A 19,383-nucleotide genomic window follows, 5' to 3' on the forward strand; every position below is an offset into this window, starting at 1 on the left:
GGCTTACGCCTCTTAGCGCACTCGGCAACAAGGTAGATCTTCTGACCGGCTTACGATGTAGGTCGGACGGCCATTCGCAACCTGCTGTACTTCTTCACCCGGTCTGATAAAGAAGGGGAAGGCCCTTCGCATGGGACCAAGTAAACTCGATCGCTCACGAAATCACCACGTCGCGCGACAACGACCCATTCACCCAGCCGACCTGCCAGCTGACCAGGACTTTCGAGAGACTAAAGCCGCAAGCCTAAGTTAGCAGAACTCGGCACTGCCGACAGACCAGCAGCTCAGAAGCCCGAAATTTGCGAACATAAAGAAGAAGAGAGGGAACCAGATCTCACAGGCGCTTCGGCGCACCGTGTCCGACCACTGCCCACCCAAGTCGGTCTCAAATGCATGCTGGACCGCGAGATAATATAGAAGAGCCACGGAATTGGCAAGCGAAAGCGTCGAATTTGAACATCTTCAAGCGGCTGCGGACGTCCAGCGCTGGGCGGCCGCAAAGCTATCATACTGTGAATGGAGTTGCAACGAGGAGGCACGATACAGCATGGTATTGGAGACTTGTGGCGGTAGCATCGTCATTCATGATACTGGGAGGGTAAGTCTCTACCTGCGCTCATGTACGCAGAACAACGGCACAGCGGATTGCTTGTCCCTGGTTCCCACATTCATTGAGACTGGAACGCAACGGCACGTCACTCGTTGGTGAGAACGAAACTGATTCGCAAGCAGTTTCCTTATGCTTCCTACGACATTTGATCGTGACCCTCAAACACGCATATCTCAAGCTGTCATTGGCATATTTGCTGTGGCCTTGCTTGCAGCCGGCATTTCCTTTACAGCTTTGCTATGTTTTGCAGTGCGAAGCCCTGAGTTCCAGGCAGACAGTGTGTTCCTACCAGCATTTACGTCTTGTTCGATCGGATTACTCACAGTGCTTTACAACTTCACGGTCTTCCGGCGATACCATTGGAATACTCCTGCGCTTTTGGTGACCGTGTGTGCAGCCGTCGGCACGATCCTGTACGGAGGCCTACTTGTGTGGACGCAGAGGAAGGTCGGTGCTGCGAAGACAAGGACCCAAGAGCAGCAACTGCCCGTGCCAATGACACACCTGCCTTCAGAAAGTCAGACAGCGCTCACGCAAGAGCAAGTGTACCAGCAGAATTACAACCGCAATATGTTTCCAACTGCATATTCCCGCGAAGGGCCACCGGCCACTCCCAACACCGGCTACGATCCCGAATCCATTACAGAGGAGGAAATGCAACGACAGCAGATGCTCATGCTACTGTTAAACAAGGATTCGCCCTCAGTTCCAGACACGTCATCCAGCACATTCCGCATAGACTGGCAAGGTCGAGAAGAGGAGGATACTCCAGCCGGCGGGTGGTATGCGCCACAGTCAAGCGCTTCTTCTGCCTACCCCCAATCAGCTTTTCCTACGCCCGGTATCTCAAGGCAAGGCACAAATGAACTCCGGCCCTGGGATGGTGTATGGAGAGAGGTCCGGCAGCCCCGAAGTCAAGATCTCAGAGAAGCGAGGAGGAGGGAGATCGAGGAGAGCAGCAGAAGGTCATGAGAATGTAATACTTAATTTGGCTTGGCGTCTGGGCGTACAGAGCTTGTGATATACCCTCTGTAGAAGTGCTAATGGCTGTGGTTATATATCTGTGTAAAGATAACTATGATTTGAGGCATCCAGCATCAGAGATGCCCGCGCCGAATCAAATTTGTCCCGAGCTGGTAAATTACGAAACCTGACTGTGGTGAGCAAGCCTGGCCCGTACTCAAAGACCGCCGATGATTGTTCTTGTCTCATACACGATGTGTGTAGCCAGCTCAAGATCTGCCATAAGGAGTTCGAAGACCGAGCGCGGTGAGAGACTGTTGCTTGAAAACTGAGTGGAAAAACGTCAATCTACTCAGGTACTCGGTTGGGCCATGGAGATGTGAGCTAGTCAGAGCCGCATCAGGATGGCCATGGCTGCAAGTCGACCTGCTCCCATGTTTGCATGTTATAATAGACGTCAAAGTTGAAAGTCACAACAGAGAAATCTGCTGGCCAAAGAAGGAGATCCCTGTGCTTGGCGTTCTGTGATTGGTCGGACGGCTATCGCAACCGATTGCCGTTCCTGCACCTCACCGCGATTGTGAGCATTTCGCGTCTCGCTTGACTTTTGACATCTGCTCATTGTCAACCGACATGTCTTCCGCTCTGCCAGGGAGCAGAGATCTGCCTGCTTCTCGCCATGATCTCAGCACATATTGGGGCCGAGTCAAACACTCTGCAGACATTTCAGATCCGAGGTGAGGCTTTGAACATGGCACGAGACTGCTACTGCGTGATCCCAGTGGGTCAGTCATCTCGACGCGTATTCGTCCTATAAGCAAGATGATCTTCGACGCTGCTCGGGATACTCGCTGACGAATCTTGTAGGACACTGTTCACTTCTTCAGCGGGTCTCGAAAATGCCAAAGCACTGATTACTCAGTATAAGCAAGGCAAGATCCCACAGATGACTCCTGACCTATGGACCGCCAAGAAAATTGTCGACTCCACGCTGCATCCGGGTGAGTAGGAGATGTTGTCGACTGTCTGGATGTCTTCTGACTGTTTCGAAAAAGACACCGGAGAACCAGTGTTCCTTCCCTTTCGCATGTCATGCTTCGTTCTATCCAATCTGGTCGTCACTGCTGGAATGCTCACACCGAATCTGACCACTACGGGAACCATTGCCTGGCAAGTCGCCAACCAGTCCCTCAATGTGGCCATCAACTTTTCGAATGCGAACAAGAGCACACCAATGTCAACTTCCAGCATAGTCCAATCATATTTCTTGGCTGTTGGTGCGAGTTGCGGTGTTGCTGTTGGACTGAACTCCATCGTGCCAAGACTGAAAAGCCTCAGTCCTAGTACAAAAGTCACCTTGGGCAGATTGGTGCCGTTTGCTGCAGTGGCCAGTGCTGGTGTGCTGAACGTGTTCCTGATGAGAGGGGAAGAGATTCGTCGAGGCATCGACGTCTTCCCAAGCGAGTCCGAAGAGGTTCGCAAGAAGCGCGAGGAAGCTGGGCAGCCTCTCGAGTCGATCGGCAAGAGCAAGAAGGCAGCAACCCTTGCGGTGGGCGAGACCGCTGTCTCTCGGGTACTAAACGCGACGCCGATCATGGTCATCCCGCCACTCATCCTCGTGCGGTTGCAGCAGAGACAGTGGCTGAAGTCTAGGCCTCGGTTGGTATTGCCAGTCAATCTCGGACTCATCCTCACGACAAGCATATTTGCACTGCCGCTTGCTTTGGCAGCTTTCCCGCAGCGACAAGCGGTCAAAGCTACGAGTCTGGAGAAGGAGTTCTGGGAGCGTGGTGGTGAGAACGGCCTTGTGGAATTCAATAGAGGTATTTGAAAGCAGTCGACCTACACTTCTGACGGTTGCAGATTCGGTCTGGTCAATTGTCCTATTGGCAACATCGCCTACACCCTCCACAAATTTAGATGCTCACATCAAGCGATTGATAAATTGTGATCCGCAGCCAAAGATTGAAGCTGCATTTCGAGTCTCACTTGGCGCTACCAGTTCACTTTCGTGCGCCACGATGTTCTCACTCCCGGATCATTCTTTCACGGGCTTACATTCTGCGGGCAGCTGTTTCGAAGCAATCACTCTCAACATCATCACCTCATTTTGGCATGTGGCTGACCCGATAACTTCAACATTCAACAACGGAGCACTCTAGGAGACAATACGATGTCTTGACAGCTTTGCCAGCCTACATCAAGTTGGACTCCGTTTTCGTTGGAATTTGTGCGCCCAGCGCAACCCTGAACACAAAGTCAATCGAGAAGCAGTACTGCGCGCCGTAATTTCCTCATCGCGACGGCGCTTGGCTGCGAACGAACGAGATGTTTCCACACTTCGATGCGGTCCGGACATACCTCAAACGTATTGGCACCAAGCTTCGAAAGAACGTTGCATGTCTGCTTGTTGTCTCCAGCAATAAGAGAGGCGCAACGCCTCCCACCCTCCCGCCAACACTTTCCGAGCATCGAGATGGTCCAGAACCACGGCCGACTGTGCGTGGGCCACCACAGCAGATTTCGCAAACCTCTGCTTTACCCTCTACGTACGTTCCGCCTCATTTGAGGACCACTCGGCAAACTTTGCCCTTGCAAGCAACACATGACAACATTTCCTGGATCGCGCGTACATATCACGGGGCATCAAGACAGTTTGCGGCCCTCTTGATTCAAGCAGCAGACGAATGTTGGGATCAAAGCAGGCACGGCTGGTGGCCTGTTTCAGCAGACGGCGACCATCGAATCCAGCCGCTCAGCGTGTATCTCCAGCTGGCTCGGGTTGTCTCCCGTTGTAACGCTGGAGCGCTCACTGCGCAAATGGAAAACGCTGTGACGGCTGAAATATCGGGCCGCAGAGCTGCTCACGTCTATTACGGGACGCGGGGCGACTTCACAGAAGAACATCCAGGAGGACACGAGTACTGCATCAAGATCATCGAGCAGACAAAAGTCATACTATTCGGTCGTCAAGCCGGTCATTGACTGCATTTCATACACGAGAAGAGAAGCTTGCACCCGGCACATGTCTTCTAGCCAGCTTCTAGGAGGTATCGAGTATGCGATTATATGCAAGCGGGAGGTTCTTTTTGCAGATCGATGCAATATTCGACATGGGATAGTGAGAGGGATATTGAGACAACCCTACATCTACTGGCTGACCAACATCATTCGGCAAAGAAAAAGTCAAAGCCATGCAAGCTCAAGAAGCTTCAGCCAGAATGGCAATGGTGCGTGTCTCGTCCGAACCACGCGCATTCGCATTCCCAAGATCACGATGTACCTGCCAACCACTTTCCATTGCGTCACAGTAAGCTGCATTGCTTTGTTTTCGCGGTGACCCAGTGCTGCATACCGCCTGCACTCCGCCGGGCAGCTGCTGGGGTTTGCGCGCGGAGCAGGCACGCGATGCTTGGCGACCTTACTGCTCGTGGAAGGTGACAATGGCGCGGATCCTGCTCCTCCACAACGACACCACGCGCTTTGCGGGTCGCAGAGCTCTCAACGCTTCGCCAAGCGACTAAAGCAACATACCACGCTGCGATCCTTACTAGCAAGGCAGCCGGACACAAACGTCATCCGTGCCTATCTCTGTCGCGATGCAAGCACATAAATATCGCGCGGTCGCCGTCATGCTGTGGACGATAAGAAGGCTTACATCTGAACTAGGCACGGTATGACAATGTCGGCAATGAAGCTCCTCACTTCAATTGCCGCGCTTTGCCTACTGCCGACTTCGCATGCTTGCGTCCGAGAGCGCGAGTTCCACAGCCATGGCCTGACGAAGAGATCTGTAACGCCGCGGGCAGAGCTGAGCCCAGATGAGCAACTCATTATCGATTCCTTTGATGCCAATGAGATCTCCGATTGGAGTTATTACTACACCCACGGTATGCCAGATCGGTAGCTGCTCAATTGCATCGCCGCTGACGCCTTGTTGTCTGCCAGGTAACCATATTGCCGGCAAGAACGAGTCCCAAGCCCAATGGACTGCAGATCGATGGGCGGAAGCCGGCTTCACCACTCGCCTTGACGCTTACAACGTGTATCTCAACTATCCTGTCAGCAGATCTCTCGCCTTGACGTGGCCGAATGGCACCCAATATACTCCTTCACTGGAGGAAGCTGTGCTGGAGGAGGATGACACATCGAGCTACCCAGACCGAATCCCAATCTTCCATGGCTTCTCGGCAAATGGCGATGTGACAGCCGAGTACGTGTATGTTGGAAGAGGTCAGCAGGTCGATTTTGAGCGACTCAAGGCGCTCGGTGTACCTTTGGAAGGGAAGATCGCACTGGCTCGCTATGGAGGTAGGTTGTCCGGTTATGCCACTAGGGAAAGCGCTGACGGGTTCCGTGACTGGCAGGTCCTTTCCGAGGTCTGAAGGTCAAAAACGCCCAGGATAATGGCATGATCGGCGCCGTTCTATTCACCGATCCTGGAGATGATGGCAACATCACAGTTGCCAAAGGCTATGCTGCCTACCCGGATGGGCCAGCTCGTAATCCCACAGCTGTGCAAAGAGGATCCGTACAGTTCTTGAGCACATATCCAGGAGACCCAACGACTCCCGGCTATCCGTCTCGCAAGGATTCACCACGTGCTGATAAGGGAGCTGTTACTCCGCGCATTCCCAGTCTTCCAATTTCCTATGCCGAGGCTCAACCACTTCTTGCGGCGTTGGATGGCTATGGCACAAATGGATCGGCGGTGAACAGGACCAACTGGGTGGGCGCACTGAACGCGACGTATTCGACGGGACCTGCGCCTGGAGTTACACTGCATCTCACAAACCAAATGGAGGATGCGTACACTGGTGAGTTATGAGCGGGCCAGAGACGTGATGTGGTGGAGCCTAATTTGTTTGCGTAGACATCTGGAACGCCATCGGCATCATCAACGGCACGAGCTCCGACGAAGCTATCGTCATTGGCAACCATCGAGATGCCTGGATCGTTGGTGGCGCTGCAGACCCCAACAGTGGAACAGCCGTCATTGTCGAACTCGGTCGTGTATTCGGCAAACTGCTTGCCCAAGGCTGGAAGCCGAAGCGTACCATCGTACTTGCAAGCTGGGATGCTGAAGAATATGGCCTGATCGGATCGACAGAATGGATGGAGGAGTACTTGCCATGGATCAAGAAGTCTGTTGTTGCCAATTTGAATATCGATGTTGCTGTGTCTGGCCCTCACCCGGATATCTCGGCCACTCCGGAGCTGCACCGCATTGCTCAAGATCTCATGAAGAAAGTCCTTTGGCCCGCTCTCGAAGGCAATTCGACAATGTATGACGTCTGGAGTCACGACACCAACCGAACCGTTGGCGTACTTGGTTCTGGGAGTGATTACACGAGCTTCGTCCACCGCGGAATTGCTGCAATTGATATGGGTGCAAATCCTGGACCAACTGACCCGATCTACCACTATCACAGTAACTTCGATTCTTATAACTGGATGAGCAAGTTCGCGGATCCTGGATTCCTAGCACATAAATCGATGGGTGAGTTAGAGACATCGTCGAAATTGGCCATATGTCGTGCAGCTAACGTCTTTCAACAGGCCAGTACCTCGCTCTCCTCGCTTACCACTTGGCTTCCGATGACCTCCTACCTCTTGAGCCCATTAACTACGCCGATCAGATGCAGAGGTACTACCAGACCCTTCAGTACACCATCGGCAACTCATCGAGAGACGACTTCGATGTCTCAAGTCTGCAAGATGCCATCTCGACGTTCCGTACTCAAGCGCAAGAGGCCGCCGATTTGGCTCAGCTCGCTATCAGCAGCAATAATTCGGAGCTTCTCCAAGTCGTCAATGCAAAGTACCGCGACTTCCAGCGCGGATTTACCTCGCAAGGCGGATTGCCTACGAGGGAGTTCTACCAGCATTTGATCTTCGCTCCAGGCCTGGATACTGGATACGCGCCCGTGACCTTCCCCGGTGTGACGGAAGCAGTCGAGAGAGATCAATGGGAGGTGGCACAAGACTACCTCGAGCGGACAGTCAAGGCTATCGAGGTGGCCGGGAATATTCTGAAGACTTGATGAGTAGACCCCAACAATTCCGTATGGCAAGGAAACAGTAGACATGATAATGAAAACCTGGAACCTCGCATATCGGTGATGTAGCGCGTTGTATTTCGGTTGACAACTACTTCAGAGTGACAAGCTGCATCGATCGCGGGCAGAGCTTGCTATTAGTACCGCTATTGACCCTTGGCCTCGGCGAGTCTGGGAAGTCTTGAATCGTGGTCTTCAATCATCGACAGGAGTTGGTCAATGCAAATCGGCCGTGCCTGACTATCATCATCTTCAGTCATTCCGTCCACACCGCTGACCCTTCACAGTGTGTCCTGGCGCCTGGATTTCCATTGAGCAGTGACGAGCGCTCGCACTATACAAATATCTCGGCCCTCTCCCACCTTGGAAGGTCGTCAACAAGCCACCTCCACGGTTCGAACGTGCGTGGCGTCCAGCCTACTACATAAGCGGCTGCGCTTGAGGGCACTTTATTTGACTTTAGCGTGTCCATCACGCATTCAAGCTTTTGTCCCGTCGATCACTTTGCCCGCAAACAGAGCAAGCCTGAAGAGGGTCCCTCTCCACGACGAATCAGAGATTCTGCTTTGTTACTACGAGCCACAGACCGAGGCTGATCGATCTCCGACTCCAGGAATTCTCCATCGAACCGCTTTGGCGTTGGCGTAGCGTGGTTGCTGAGTATGGGGAGTTCAAATAAGGTGGCGGTCGCTGCTTCCTCGCTGGCCCAGGTCGCAACTTCCATTTCAGGTCTGTCTTCACTATGGTTCAAGTTATTACTTTGGGAGCACTTTTTGCTGCTGGTGCGTCTGCACAGCTGAATATTCCTGGACTTCTGAATGGCTTGAAACCTGCGCCTGCGAACGATCCGCGGTTTACCAACTGGCAGAGACCTGGACCAAATGATGTGCGGTCGCCGTGTCCTGGCCTGGTAGGTCTTCAAATATTTCCACAATTTTCCAGGAGTGCTAATATCGTCCACAGAACTCGCTGGCCAATCATGGGTTCATCAACAGATCTGGAAAAAACATGACGATCCCACATTTGGTCCAGGGATTGGCAGCTGGCCTAAATGTCGGCCCAGACTTCTCAATCGCAGTTGGTGGTGTTGGACTTCTCTCCTCGCCCAACCCTCTCGGTGGATCATTCGATCTGAACGATCTGGACCAACACAACTTGTAAGCAAATCGAATGGAGTCGTCGACTACCTGCTGACAGAGCGTGTCAGCCCCATCGAACACGACGCCAGCCTGTCTCGCCAAGACGACTTCTTCGGTAACGACCACGATTTCAACAACGATATCTGGCAGCAGACCTTATCGTTCTACCAAGGTAGCACAACTACCAACTTGCTCGGTGCTGCAAAAGCCATCGCCGGCCGTACAGAGGACTCAGAGAGGAGAAACCCAGAATTCACATATGGCGTCCGCGAGTTCGTTCTTCGCTATGGCGAGACCGGCTTGTACTTGCAGACTATGGGCGGAGATGATCTCACCGGAGTGACTCGCCTCGACTGGGTTCGCAGTCTGTTCGAACAGGAGCGTCTTCCTTACAACCTTGGATGGAGGCCTCGCACTGAGCCTATCACACTTGCGAGCTTGGGATTGATGATCAACAACCTCGTTGCAGTATCTCCATCGAAGGGAACTGAGTTTGGCAACATTACTGCGTAAGCTTTTCCCGTTCAATTGTTCAGATGATATGATTGCTGATTGAAATTCTAGTGACTCGTACAAGAACATCTTCCAGGTGATTGCGGGTGGATCGAACGTTCTGAACAATCTTACAGATGGCTTAGCGGGAGCGGTTGGCTTGTAAAGCTCTTCAGCGTTGGTAGTCATTGTAGATCGGAATCTATTTGATCTATCTATCCCTTAATTCATGACTCCTGCAGTCTTGCAACTTCCCAGCTTCTGCACCTGGCTACACCTGGTACCACTGGCGGACAATGCGACTGAGACTTGATCCGCATTTATAACAGGACGACGGACGCATGTCAAATTCAGCTGAGGAGAACCTGTACTTCATCTGTCCTGCTACACTGGTTCAAGATAAGAGAGAAAGAGCTTCCCGATGCCTCGCCAATCCATTCAACCTGTCGACCCTTTAACCTAAGCCGGGCACTTCCTGGCATTTGGGTCGATCCTGAACCAGAAGCCATCATGGTTCTGCTCACTACCGCTCGAGCACCCTCCCAATTCCGTCTCAAAAGCTGCCTTGCACGTCTCATACGTGATGACCTGCTCAGTCTGCCCACCACGAACCTCAATAGCCCAATCAATATGGTTCCATCCATCATCTGCGAGATCCGGTTCTCCGCGTGTGAGCTTGCAAATATCCCGACAGGCTTGCACGCCAGCGTCTATGATTGCTGAATTGCTTCCGCTGATGTCGATGCCAGGTTGGCAGCTCTCGTAGCATTTCAATGCTTCGGATTTGCCCTTGGCTGTCTTTTCCCAGTTGGTGCAGAGCCAGAATGGTTCGGAGGGTTTGATGGTTTTGCCGGCGGCTTTGGTACAGGTGGTGTGGATGTCGTTCTTGACTTCTTGGGTGATGTCGCCGGAGTAGCCGAGGCCGTGGAGGGAGTAGAAGCTCACATCGCTGCTGTCGCCGTAGCAGCCGAGTCTTTTGACGAGTCCGCCTGTTGGTGTAGGAACAGCTTGGACTTGGTTCGAGAGAGTAAGGAGGCCGATCATGGCTGGGAGGATGGATTGAATTGATGGCATGCTGAATGAGCTTGGTTGTTGTTGTTGATAAATTATGATGTGAGAGTATTGGGCTCGGTTGCTCTGTGCTTGGAAGATGTGAAGATTGTGTGATGATGATACAAGTTACAGGACCGGTTCATCGAGGTCTTATATATTTGCGCTCGTTGCCAGTGACAGCCATCGAAGCGCAGTATCCATTGCATACCAGTTTATTTTCGAATACCGCACGTTCCTTGTCCTCCATAGTGTGCACTATGTTGTTGGCGAACAGAGAAGGATTCAGCATAGCCATGGTGCATGGATGTCAAACAGAATAGACCATTCTGGTTGTGCCAGAAGACAGCCAACATAGTATTGCTGCACTGCCACTTACCACTTTGCCTAGTCGTGGACCCAGCGCACCGACCTCCGCTACAGTGGAGTGGGTGGAGTGGACAAGCAGGTTTAGGTCGCTTCAAGGATCTATCCGCGTTTGCAGAAATCACCAATGGTACCATTGCTGCGTTTCCAATGCAGCGCAGCGATTCTGTCATTGCAGGCGACGATCATGTTAGTCGTCCAACATGTGGGACCTGCACTTCAGCTTTGTATCGCTAGTGATTCGCAGGATCTCGAGAGTATGTCGGTAGAACGTGTAACACAGACTAGCCAGGTGTGGCACCTCGATATAGCTGCAAGGTACCCGCAACGCCAAGGCGAATATCGTGTTCGGCTGCCAGAAATATTCCGCCCCACTCATCACAGAACATGAATCCAGAGAGATCCTACGAGAGGTTCAAAGCGGGTACATAGAAGGTGACCATACGATATTTTTGCTCGACCAAAGAGTAGAAGATCCTTCAAAGAGTTCGCAATCCGCAATCTTTTGCCAAATCCACATCCTGGGATCGATGGAAGCAGCAAGATGTCTTCGAATGTCCAGGCATCGCCTCAGTTCGCTCGACTGGCCTGGCACCTCCAAAAGAAGAGCGCGGAACAGTTTGACCTTTTTGCCGCAGGTGCTGCCTTGATATCCCTAGCATTGTCCGGCTGGCAATTTACTCCCTCATGACTGGCAGCGCACAGACCGTGGAGGGTGCTGTCTAATTTGTACGCGTTCACATTGTCACAGAGTATCGCGCGGAGAGGAACACAACTCTTAGTCCAGCGTCTGTTTTCATGAAGTCCTCGGCGAGCGTGTCGACCGAGAGCCGAGGGGGGCGGCACGCGGAGCGAAGAGTCTGTAGAGCGCTCCGACGAGCCTGTGCATCTAGGCGTGTTCAAAGTCTAGGTCTCGGTAGACGAAGGGGAAGCACTTGGTGCGTTTCAGCCTTGGCTGTCCGTTGATGTTCGGTCTCGCTCCATTGTCAAGGGCGACATGGCAGCGCGTCCGGTTCTCGCGGTCATCAAAATATGCAATTGTGGGCGAGATTTCCACAGGTAAGAGTCCGGGCTGCAATGATCAGCAGGAAGGATGTGCGGATGCCAGCGGCCAGGATCGCGGGACGGCAGTCACGACTGGGCCGCAGATGGTGACTTCTCGACATGGCTTGGCATTGGCTTTCCCCGTCCTTCCATCGACATGGACGTGTCCTTGCTGTGCTGTCGACTGCGCCATGATCATTAATTCTCTCGGCGCATGCGCTCACTCATCCAACTCCAATACAGTGGCAGTGTTGTCAGCGGTTGAGCTTACTGGAAGTCTGAAACTGACTTCAGCTAGTTTCAGCTCCCGTACGAGCGTCTCACAGTCCGTACTACCAAATTACAGTATCGTCAAGCGTTGAAACCCTGCTACAATTCGTAGCTGTGCGACAGCAGGCTCTCGACTACGGTCTTCCCCTGGATTTGGCGGCCATTTCGTGAGAAAAGACCAAGTTTTGTAGTGATGCAGAGCGGAAGAATGCCTGTTCGATCATCGGAGTTTCGTGCTTCCAACCGGCGTCCATATTCCAATTTCATCTCCAGTCTGATGATCACGCTGATTCTGATTATGCAGGCCTTGGAGTCGGCTTGTCAGAACTTGTGTCATACCGTGCATCCGCCTTCCGTACAAGGGCAGCGCGGGCAGCCATGCAGAAGCAAGATGCCAGTGTCGGTCTTCGCATCGTCATTCGAGCACGACTGGGCTGTCCCTCGCAACTTATATGTCTGCACTGCACCTCTGTTTGAGCTGGTTTGAGCAAGTTTCTTCTCTTTGCGACCACAAAGGCTTGTTCGCTTGGCAAACACCATGTTGACCTCTAGCCTCTCCTTCCCATTGCTTGTGCTCGCGAGCCTGGCCTCGGCAGTCAAGCTCCCTGCAGATGGCGCTGCATTGGCCAAGCGACATTCGAAGTTGCCAGACTATGCTAAGAGGAATCTCCAGACCATTCGCGAGATTTACAATTGTATGTAACCCTAACCGAGCGTGAACGATGAACGCTGAACTCTACCAGTGACCGTATACCCGAACAACGCTCAAATCGTCGCGCAAGGAGCTTCCGCCGTACCACCTCACCTTTTCGCTGACCAGGCCACGGGACGTGTCTCTCCCGTGGGCAACTTCACTGGCTTCGATGACAGTATCGAATACTTTTTCTCTCTTGCCCCAACACCGCAAGGATCCAACGGAGTTGCATTCTACCGATCAGAAGTTCTAGAGTTCACCTCGGGCTGTCCGGAAGTAGCTGCTTCACTGGTATACTTTCGCGCAGGTGCGTGCCGACTGCCATGACCTTGTCATTTTGCTCTCGCTGATGTCGCCTTGCAGGACACGTTGATCCACAGACGTTGGAGTTGGACACTACAAAGCCAGTCTCGACATTGTCGCAGGCACGTCGGTCTCTGCACTGAGCTTTGGGCAAGTTGCTAACATTCTACCAGGTCGCATTCTGGCGCTTCGACGACGATGGCAAGGTCCTAAAATACCACGCATGGATCCCCAACTTAGAGGCATGGACCAATGCCGCAAATGGAATTGATTTCGGAAACCCACTCGTCCAGAACGGTACCACGCAACAATTGTGCGCCGGCATCCAGCAGACATGCACTGGTGCCAACCAGCAATATTCGAGCGCCGAGGACTGCATCGCACAACTGTCAGCAAAGCCATTCGGCTCTTTCGACGAAGCTTGGGGCGACAACGTCGTTTGCCGTGTGATTCACGTCATCTTGACCAAGGTCCGACCACAGGTGCACTGCCCACATGTAGGTTTCCTTCAACGCTGCATTTGTGAATGACCGCTGATTTTGGGAATGCAGGTTGGCCCACTCGGCGGCTCGCCACCAGACAACTGGAAGTGCGTCGATATTGACTACAGTGAAGAATATTTCGATGATGATGTCTTGTTCGGCGCTCCAGAGGGAAGTGTCTTCACTTGCGGAGGACCTCTACTTACTGACGGTGGCCTACCGGCCGGGTCGTACAGCTACTAAAGGGGGATATTAGACATACTACAAAGTCCACTCTTGTACATAAGCTCCTGTCTTGTCAGGCTCCTCTAATTGCTGCCATTCAGTGAAGAGATAAGGCGTGCTCGGCCTTGCTAATAAACGCAAATCTACCATCAGCACTAGGCCGCACTGCATCTGCATTACAGCAGCCCCCAGAATTGACCTGGGAGCTGCTTTTAACGTATTCCTCAATTGCAGTCCAAGCTGTCTCGAGAGCCGACCGCCGATCAGCGATGAAGATCTTTACTCTTCTTCCGATCCAGACGCCTGTTGACCGCACCCAAAACGACCTTGAGAATACCTTCGCCATTGAGTTGTGTCCCTTCAGCGCCTGTGAATGGCACAGTGTCGACCATATCACGTAAATCATCGTCGCCCGCAATCTCAGCCAGCTCATCATCGAGTTGCTTCAAATGTAGCTTTGCTTGCTCGTCCCGACCGACCTGGAAGAACTGTACGCCAATCTGCCAGGCTGGAGCATCGAGCCTGTCGAGTTTCTTTGCAGCAGCGATCAAAGGGCTCTCCACATCATCGCTGGGCTCGCCATCCGTTATGCAGATGATATTGATCGGCTTGACAGTTTCCGGACTGCTTTCATACTTGCGAAGGTACGGTCTCAGGATGCCGTTCAAGCGCTGTCCAGTGGGCGTGCCGCCTCCTGGTCGCACTGTCTGGAAGATTTCGCGAACAGTAGCCGCACTCGTGACGTTGTGGTGGAAGTCGGAATCCTTGGCATTGAGGAAGTAGATATCGATGCCATCTTGATCGTGAGCGGTACAGATTGGAGTGATTGTCTCGAGCGCTTCACCTGTCTCGCGCCATCGCCCACCTGCCATGGAACCGCTGTCGTCGATTAGGAAGATGGTATCGAAACTTGTGAGGAAGGCATATGGATCGTCAGCGCCCTGTTCTACTGGCGCAGACACTGTTATGGTGGGCGCTGCATTAGGAGCTGGAGAATATGCGGGCGGTGCATCGCCCATGGTTGCGAATGGGTTGTTACTCAGTTGTGCTACTGGTACATGATCAGCCTCGCTGCTCGTGGAAAAGCGCAGTCTTGTGACCTACCTGGTCGCCTCGTGGAAGGTGCGCTCTTTTGTTGTGGATGGATGTCGCTATCTCGTTTTCTACCAGTGCTGCCGCCTTTACGGCTAAGCTTATGTTTGATGGAAGACAACATAGTACTTTGATTGCGCAGCGAAGAGTCAGTCCGACAAGGCTGGAAAGTGGAAATAGAGTAAGTGTCAGTCGCTGCCATTTTGTTTGCTTGCACAATGGTGACAAAGGGTGGATCTTTCCGCAGTGACTCCACTAATCTCATTGATCTGAGGTTTAAGTGAATGAAACTTCATGTAGTGGACCACGGTCTTAAATGTCTTTATTGCTCGCAAGTTGGCGCACTTACTGAGGGCTGCACTGCCTGCTGATACCATCAATGATTGAAGGCGAAGTCTGGCGTCCTCCAATGTTGACATGCCATTGCAGTGCCTGCAATTGTTACATGCGAGTTGGCGGCGACAGTGCAAGAGCAACTGTCGTGTATAACGATGGCGTCCTGAGCTTTGGTGTGTGCGGGGTCCGGAGCACTGCACTGCCCTGCGGCCAGGCTGTACACAGCCGCAGCAGCCCCAATCATTCCTTTGATGGCAACCGATCACCGGACATGTGACTGGACGCCGTAGCACGCGATAGGATCACGGAATATGTCACATTGATAGCACGCCGCAAATTTGTACGAGAACAGCGGCGTTCTTTATGGACCCAATGTCATGAGTTAAGCTCACTTCCAGTCTCTCTCGGTCGCAGTGAACATCGTCCGCACCTGAGCATGCAGCTCTGTGTGTGGCAGGCCTCTTGAGCGGTAAGCCTGACTCCGCCATAGCAGAGGCCTTTTCAGATCCATCCAGGCGTGTTCGTGGCGGTTAGAGGTCCAACATTCGGCGCAAACGCCTACATAATGGAGCGCGTCGATGACCATGTCCAGCATTGAGATCAAACGGCCCCGAATTCCGCAGTGGCTGTGATTGCGATCGATCTGATATTCGGGCACCTGGCGCAGGGAGTCGATGAGCGTGAAAATGTCACCAATGTATGGCTCTGGCGGCTCTGCAGCGTCATACAGCAGTCCCTTGACTTGCAGTATTCCGCAGCGTGAGAGAAATCGTATCATCTCTCCAAGCTGAAAGCTGTCGCATGCTGCCGAGGAGTCGTAGCCAAGACGACACTGACGCTCACGGGACAAGTACTGTCCCACAAATTGCGCAGCAGAAGATTGCAGCATATCCAAAATGTATTCTCGTCGCGTCAATAACTCTTCTTCGAGGCCGTGAGGAAGATTCCACCACATGATATCGCTCTCTTCAGCTCGACTTCCTGTCCAACTCTTTGAGCCACTCGTGATGAGGCGTGCGGAATATCTGTCCAGCCATGGTGCGTGATCGAGTAGTAAACCAATGAGTATCCGCTGCCGAACTCGCTCTTCACTCAGGCTCGACTCTGCTTTCGCAGTAGTCTTTCCTTCAATCGCTCGAATCAATCTCTTGCGTGACAAATATAGGCGCACAGTATCAAGCGCATGAAATCGATCGGCGACGATGGCAAGATTGGCGAGATTCGCGGTAGGGACTGGCGTATTCGTATCTCTGGCATGGAGAATGAGGAGGAAGTCTGTGCAAAGGGCCTCGATCGATTTGACCGCAGAGATGCGGCCGATATCTTCGATTGGTATCACTGGCAGCTCGGACGACGGCACTTTGTCCAATGTCCCATATTGATCGCGCAGAAGAACGCACTCTTTCTCAATTCTCGCACTTTCGCCGAACCGGCCGTCCAGTAAACGTTCGAAGTATTTCGAAGTGCTCTTCAGAGCTGCGGATGAGACACGATATCTCTGGCCCAGAGTGGCAGCTGCCGTCTTATGCTCAATGTGTAGAACAATGTCACCCTTTCCATCAATCGCGATGATACCGTGAGCATCGCCACGAGGATTGTCGATGGCATTCTTGTCCTCTTCCACAATCGGGCTTCCTTCACGTCGAGCCTCTTCGCGTGCCACTTCGGTCGCTGTGTCAATGTGCGGCCCGACCTTATCATCTTTTGTTATGACTGGCAACGCTTTCGTCTTGTTCGCTTTCGCTGAGGCTGGCGATCGGTTTGGGGCATTGGTTTTGCGTTCACTGCCGCCTCGCCGAGCGGTCGGTGACAGTGTCGGCATACCATATTGTGCCATTTGTAAATGAGGGAGCCTGCTTTGAGGCGCTCAACAATCAACTCAGGGATAAGGCCAGAACATTTTGTCGTCGATTGATCAAGTACATATACTGCTGTGTGCGAACGAGGCCATGACGACGAAGTTGGAGAGTGAATTGGCCTCACGATGGAAGGCGCGACTGACCAATGAGAGATGCCCCTTCGGGTCCACTCAGCAACGCACTTCCACGCACTTCAGCACGCGACACTTGAGTTGTTACAACACCATGACTTGAGCTCATTTTGCTTCGTACTCTACACACACTGACGCAAACATACCTTTGTATCATGCTCTAACTATCGTGAATCGCACGTCGTGCGCACCACTGTCCTCATGCCAAGGTCTCCTGGCCATGAGGCTTTGTAACGACCGTAGCAGTCGTCTTCTCGTCTGCGACATGGTCCTCACTCAGGTGATCGCTATTCACATCTGACTGCTGACTGGGCAGCTTAGATTGCATTAGTGGCCAATGCCCTCGCTTTTCGTAGAAGCCGAGCGAAAGGAATGCAACGATGACTGCCAGCCAATACAGGTTGTACGCCAGTACGGACCCGTAGGTTGCCGAGTTCGTCCAGCCCAAGATCGAGTTGAATATGCCCCAGCCGCCTCCTCCATTGATCTCTGGGTTGCAGCAATTGACGTGCCAAACGCTCTTGCGGATGTCGTATGAACCTGGGCCAGATCCAGTTTCCGCAGCGTCGCCACCAGTCAGCTGGCTCCAGGCATACATTTCAAAATTCCACACTGCTTTCGAAAAGAGACCTGCTGCGACAAGGTACAGAAAGCAGGTCGAGATGATCAAAAAGACCTGGAGCTTTGCGGTATTGCCGATTCTGCGCGATATGAGCTGGAGGCATTCTTCGGTTGGGGTCTGAAAGCACTTACCTGTAGATTAAATAACCGATCGCGCAGCCCACGAGCAGTCCGCATATTACAGCGAGCGGAAACGATGTTGCGGGAAGACCAAGACCTACGCCACCGATGAAGACGACTGCTTCCAGACCCTCACGGAGCACTGTGATGAACGGGAGTAGGAACATGGCATATTTCTCGCACCATATCCTGAAGCGGGATCTGACGCCGAGTCCCTGGTTGCCGTGGTGCTTCTCAAGGGCTTGCGCGATCTTCACTCTCCACTTGTCCTGGAGTTTGGATACACGCAGCAGTCCGATTCCCATCACGGTAATGATTATGGAGGCGATGAGCCCGAAGACTCCCTCCCAGAGGTCCTCGGCTTTGCTGAAGTAATTCTTATCAAGTCCATAGAAGACTCCGACGAAAGAGCCGCCAATGACTAGGCAGATCAGGAGACCTGAACCTATTCCGAGCCATACTTGTCGCAAGAGCCTCTTGTACACTGCTTGGTCGCTTTCGGGTCCTCCGATACTTTGCTTGAGGAAAGCGAGCAGAATGGAAACGACGATTGTGCACTCCAAACACTCTCGGAAGCAAATGAAGAACACTACAAGCCAAGCAGTCAGCGGTCAAGATGAGGAAAGAGTGCTGCGACGGTCATGAGGCTTACCGGGTACCGCGAATACATTCACCATCTTGGAACTCGCTGGAGCTTGAGCTGGCCTCTTCAGCAGTCGTACGCAAAACGAGATGATCAGATAAATGGAGCTTTATCAGATCTTGCAAAGTGAAGCACGAGTTTCATAAAAGCTGTCAGGGAAGCTCTGCGGCGGGCGCGCGCCAAAAAGCCAAACGGTCGGCAATACGAACAAGCCAGAAGGCAGCCGCAGCCGGTGTCGGACGTGACGGAGCGACAAGCAAGCTGTGTGGTGCGTCGTTGGGATCGCGAGTGCGCGACAAGTGGGATGTGCGAGACTTAGCGCGAGCAGCGCGGCACTGCTCCAATGGTTTGTGAGCTGCCGACAGCTCGATGCTCTTGCACTGAGACTGGAACTAGGGTTCATCAGCACATCGGCATGGGTGAGGGCAGGCTTCACCACGTGGGTGCGCCTTCTCAATTTGACGCAACTTGCTGGACATGCTGCTGTTCGCGGTCACTCCTGCTGTCACTGTCTCGCTCCCAGAAGGCAGCCCGCGCCCGGCGACGCGGCAGTGGCTCTCACCCATCCAAGGCTCGAAAGTCTAGATCAACCATCTGATAATCGGATTGCGCTAAGTAAATAAGCTCTGCCAATGCTGCAGCGAAGCTTAAGCCACAATTGCTCGACACCCAAGCTCACACCACCTCTTCGCTTGCCCGCAGCGTGGGTTGGGCTCCCGCAACACGAGATGAACAACGCTCACTCTGGCCCTGCGTCTTCGAGAAGCGAGGTGGCTTGGGAGCGTTGCTCGCTGCTGCCGCCGAGGCGAGCACGGCCGATTCAACCGTGCTTGTTGCACCTTGGCTCTGACAGCTCGAGCTGGAACGCCACTAGACTTGGGTAC

General features: G+C 52.9%; 9 protein-coding genes across 9 annotated transcripts; 5 read left to right on the forward strand and 4 right to left on the reverse strand.

The window, feature by feature from the left end:
* Positions 1–389: 389 nt before the first annotated feature.
* On the forward strand, positions 390–1,582 carry CKM354_000950400 (uncharacterized protein; the record flags this gene model as incomplete). Its single annotated transcript, XM_044804929.1, has 2 exons — positions 390–598; positions 733–1,582. The coding sequence occupies 2 exons, from the start codon at positions 390–392 to the stop codon at positions 1,580–1,582; spliced, it is 1,059 nt and encodes a 352-aa protein (XP_044660864.1).
* A 624-nt stretch (positions 1,583–2,206) lies between these two features.
* CKM354_000950500 (uncharacterized protein) lies at positions 2,207–3,404 on the forward strand (the record flags this gene model as incomplete). The annotated part of the gene is made up of 3 exons (XM_044804930.1): positions 2,207–2,310; positions 2,441–2,574; positions 2,629–3,404. The coding sequence occupies 3 exons, from the start codon at positions 2,207–2,209 to the stop codon at positions 3,402–3,404; spliced, it is 1,014 nt and encodes a 337-aa protein (XP_044660865.1).
* Positions 3,405–5,249: 1,845 nt separating this feature from the next.
* CKM354_000950600 (uncharacterized protein) lies at positions 5,250–7,617 on the forward strand (the record flags this gene model as incomplete). Its single annotated transcript, XM_044804931.1, has 5 exons — positions 5,250–5,463; positions 5,522–5,884; positions 5,941–6,390; positions 6,447–7,073; positions 7,133–7,617. The coding sequence occupies 5 exons, from the start codon at positions 5,250–5,252 to the stop codon at positions 7,615–7,617; spliced, it is 2,139 nt and encodes a 712-aa protein (XP_044660866.1).
* Positions 7,618–8,374: 757 nt separating this feature from the next.
* CKM354_000950700 (uncharacterized protein) lies at positions 8,375–9,429 on the forward strand (the record flags this gene model as incomplete). Its single annotated transcript, XM_044804932.1, has 4 exons — positions 8,375–8,542; positions 8,596–8,789; positions 8,840–9,280; positions 9,336–9,429. 4 exons carry the CDS (start codon positions 8,375–8,377, stop codon positions 9,427–9,429), a joined length of 897 nt encoding a protein of 298 aa, XP_044660867.1.
* A 293-nt stretch (positions 9,430–9,722) lies between these two features.
* CKM354_000950800 (uncharacterized protein) lies at positions 9,723–10,337 on the reverse strand (the record flags this gene model as incomplete). Its single annotated transcript, XM_044804933.1, has 1 exon — positions 9,723–10,337. One exon carries the CDS (start codon positions 10,335–10,337, stop codon positions 9,723–9,725), a length of 615 nt encoding a protein of 204 aa, XP_044660868.1.
* A 2,194-nt stretch (positions 10,338–12,531) lies between these two features.
* CKM354_000950900 (uncharacterized protein) lies at positions 12,532–13,715 on the forward strand (the record flags this gene model as incomplete). Its single annotated transcript, XM_044804934.1, has 5 exons — positions 12,532–12,688; positions 12,737–12,994; positions 13,051–13,112; positions 13,164–13,487; positions 13,542–13,715. The coding sequence occupies 5 exons, from the start codon at positions 12,532–12,534 to the stop codon at positions 13,713–13,715; spliced, it is 975 nt and encodes a 324-aa protein (XP_044660869.1).
* Positions 13,716–13,960: 245 nt separating this feature from the next.
* Positions 13,961–14,991, reverse strand: CKM354_000951000 (uncharacterized protein; the record flags this gene model as incomplete). The annotated part of the gene is made up of 2 exons (XM_044804935.1): positions 13,961–14,745; positions 14,802–14,991. 2 exons carry the CDS (start codon positions 14,989–14,991, stop codon positions 13,961–13,963), a joined length of 975 nt encoding a protein of 324 aa, XP_044660870.1.
* A 522-nt stretch (positions 14,992–15,513) lies between these two features.
* CKM354_000951100 (uncharacterized protein) lies at positions 15,514–16,962 on the reverse strand (the record flags this gene model as incomplete). Its single annotated transcript, XM_044804936.1, has 1 exon — positions 15,514–16,962. One exon carries the CDS (start codon positions 16,960–16,962, stop codon positions 15,514–15,516), a length of 1,449 nt encoding a protein of 482 aa, XP_044660871.1.
* Positions 16,963–17,314: 352 nt separating this feature from the next.
* On the reverse strand, positions 17,315–18,533 carry CKM354_000951200 (uncharacterized protein; the record flags this gene model as incomplete). The annotated part of the gene is made up of 3 exons (XM_044804937.1): positions 17,315–17,816; positions 17,869–18,445; positions 18,509–18,533. The coding sequence occupies 3 exons, from the start codon at positions 18,531–18,533 to the stop codon at positions 17,315–17,317; spliced, it is 1,104 nt and encodes a 367-aa protein (XP_044660872.1).
* Between the last annotated feature and the right edge of the window lie 850 nt (positions 18,534–19,383).

Source organism: Cercospora kikuchii (assembly GCF_019650295.1).
Source record: "Cercospora kikuchii DNA, contig_00006, whole genome shotgun sequence".
Lineage (NCBI taxonomy): Eukaryota > Fungi > Ascomycota > Dothideomycetes > Mycosphaerellales > Mycosphaerellaceae > Cercospora > Cercospora kikuchii.